This window comes from Aplysia californica, unplaced genomic scaffold (genome assembly GCF_000002075.1).
Source record: "Aplysia californica isolate F4 #8 unplaced genomic scaffold, AplCal3.0 scaffold00070, whole genome shotgun sequence".
Taxonomy (NCBI): Eukaryota; Metazoa; Mollusca; class Gastropoda; order Aplysiida; family Aplysiidae; genus Aplysia; species Aplysia californica.
In genome coordinates, this window is record NW_004797340.1 from 1562883 (window position 1) to 1565053 (window position 2171).

At 40.2% G+C, this 2171-nt stretch overlaps 1 protein-coding gene across 1 annotated transcript in view; it reads left to right on the forward strand.

The window, feature by feature from the left end:
• Positions 1–363: 363 nt before the first annotated feature.
• LOC106011199 (selenoprotein S) overlaps positions 364–2171 on the forward strand; it is a gene marked incomplete at its 3' end in the record, with an annotated part of 10032 nt that continues 8224 nt past the window's right edge. Inside the window, 1 exon segment of the mRNA XM_013079983.2 lies at positions 364–879. Coding sequence (XP_012935437.1) covers positions 819–879 — 61 coding nt within the window.

Below are 2171 nucleotides of genomic sequence, written 5' to 3' on the forward strand. Positions count from 1 at the left end.
AGAAAAAATAAAAAATAAATAAATAAATACATTGAGAACAGATTGTTAATAATCAATGCTATAATTCTCAAAACAAAACAACCTCCCAACATTAATAATTATTGTGGACCCCTTGCCTTACCCCCCTCCTAATGTTGTAGAGGGAGTTACCCACAGTCTTTCAGCTATCGGTCTTTATTAGACACTTCATCTAATCACTGGTTCTACTAATTGATTTATCATGATGATTTTAAATGATACCTGGCAGTAAACGTCATGCTAACGAACTTTAAATAAGGGAAGCCATTCACAAGGTACTATTATCCTCTTTATTATCTACGGTTGTGTCCCCTTGACCCCTTTTCTCACTTCTTTGCCACTTCCGCCAGAGTCCCAGTCTCCACGAGGCCCAAGATCTTATCAAGATGTTTTATTCACTTTTGTAAAAATAGAATTGCAAGTTACAGTTGACAGAATTCATAAAGCTGGGTAACAATGGTGTAATGGAAGAAAAGCCTTATCACTGTGGAAGGCAGTGAAGAATAATGATGTAGATCTAATAAAATATTATTGCAGTTTCAGTTTTCGATATCGTCCGTGTCCGACAAATCAGCGCTCTTCTCGGTAGAAGTTAAATAGCCTATCGTGTTGTCTATGATGACGTGCAGAAGGCAGACGACAGCCAAAATCTAAATCGAAAGTGAAAGAGTGCATCATCAAAGAAAACAACGGGCGTCGTTACCCTCTTGTGACCACAGCCAGTATTGTTTGAAATGTTAAAAGCTGTAAAATATATGCTTTATTTTTAGTTTGTCGCCTACGTTTCTGTCTGGATAAAGATGGAAGAACCTCATCCAAAAAACGAGGATCCTGCGTTTATAAGTGCTGGTGTTGATTTAGGTGCGAGTTGTTGCCGTTGTTACACTTACAATTACAGTACCCAATTACAATAATCACATCATGATCATTCATGCTATGTTCCTGTTGAGAGACTTCAGCTTAAAGGCCCGGTTACCGGTAACGATAAATAGATTTCTAGACTCTAGTATCAGATTGGTCTTTACTTTATGAATGAGAGAACTGTCCGTTTTATCAAACTGTGTGCTGCCTGTTTACACGTTCCAATCTATCGTCCAGTTTTCTATCCACTGAGGAGATTCCTCGTCATAAAGCCACCATGTCTCTTTGCGACGACAGTGATTTGCCTGCACTCTATGTGAAGGTTTCGAGCTCTGGACCTAATGAATGAAAGGCGAACACTATCTCTAGATCACAGAAGCCCCCCCCCCCCTTTTCCCTGTACATTTTGTATAGCAGAACAGTGTCTTTAGAAAAGGGTGGCCATACTGTAGGCCTACCGTTTTGTGTGTAGAACCGGAAGCTTTGACTTGACTGCAGATGCGCGACGCACGGAGTGACCTTGATGTACAGCTTCACAGTAATGACGATCAACTAAATAAAATTGCTAAAGTAAAAAATGACGCTCCAAATCAGGTTCACCGTGAGCAACTTTGCTTCTTTTGAGACACTGTTTCCGATTATGAAATCAGTTTTTACGTACGGTAATTATTTAAAAAAATTTTGAGTCCTGAGTTTAATTCCGAGCGGTGGCAAATTTCAAAGTGAATCTATGTCACAGTGCGTCTCCCTCAAATCTGAACGTGACCTCACGGAAAATATCAAGCAGCGCTTAATTTCTCGAATGAGTCTCTAAACCATCGTTCAATAGTCCAAATTTTGTACAATTTTTGTGGTTACACCTAACGATTTATCGCATGATCACTAGATCGTCCAGTTATTGTACAATTTATCGTTACGTCTAACCGGGCCTTTAGTTTGTTGAATACATTTATCTTTTTTATTCAACAAATACATTTTCACTTTGTCTTTGAATTTTGAAAATCAAATTCTACTGTACAGTAGGCTTGGCCTAACTAAGCCTATATATGTACAGTCCTACCCTACAGTGTACTTGACTCAATCACGGCGTCCGAAATTCCGTCTCAGCGATCTTTTAGTAAGTCCGGGCCCCCCGCAGTAGGCCATAAATTAGCGGCAGGTGACCTGCAATTTCACGCGTCAGGTCGGGGATTGACCGGGGTCAACTCGTGCACAGCGCTGTCCTATCTTGTCCTTATCAGAACGCGTTTCTTCCCCTAATTTCATGAGCCGTAAAATGATGCTCACTCTAC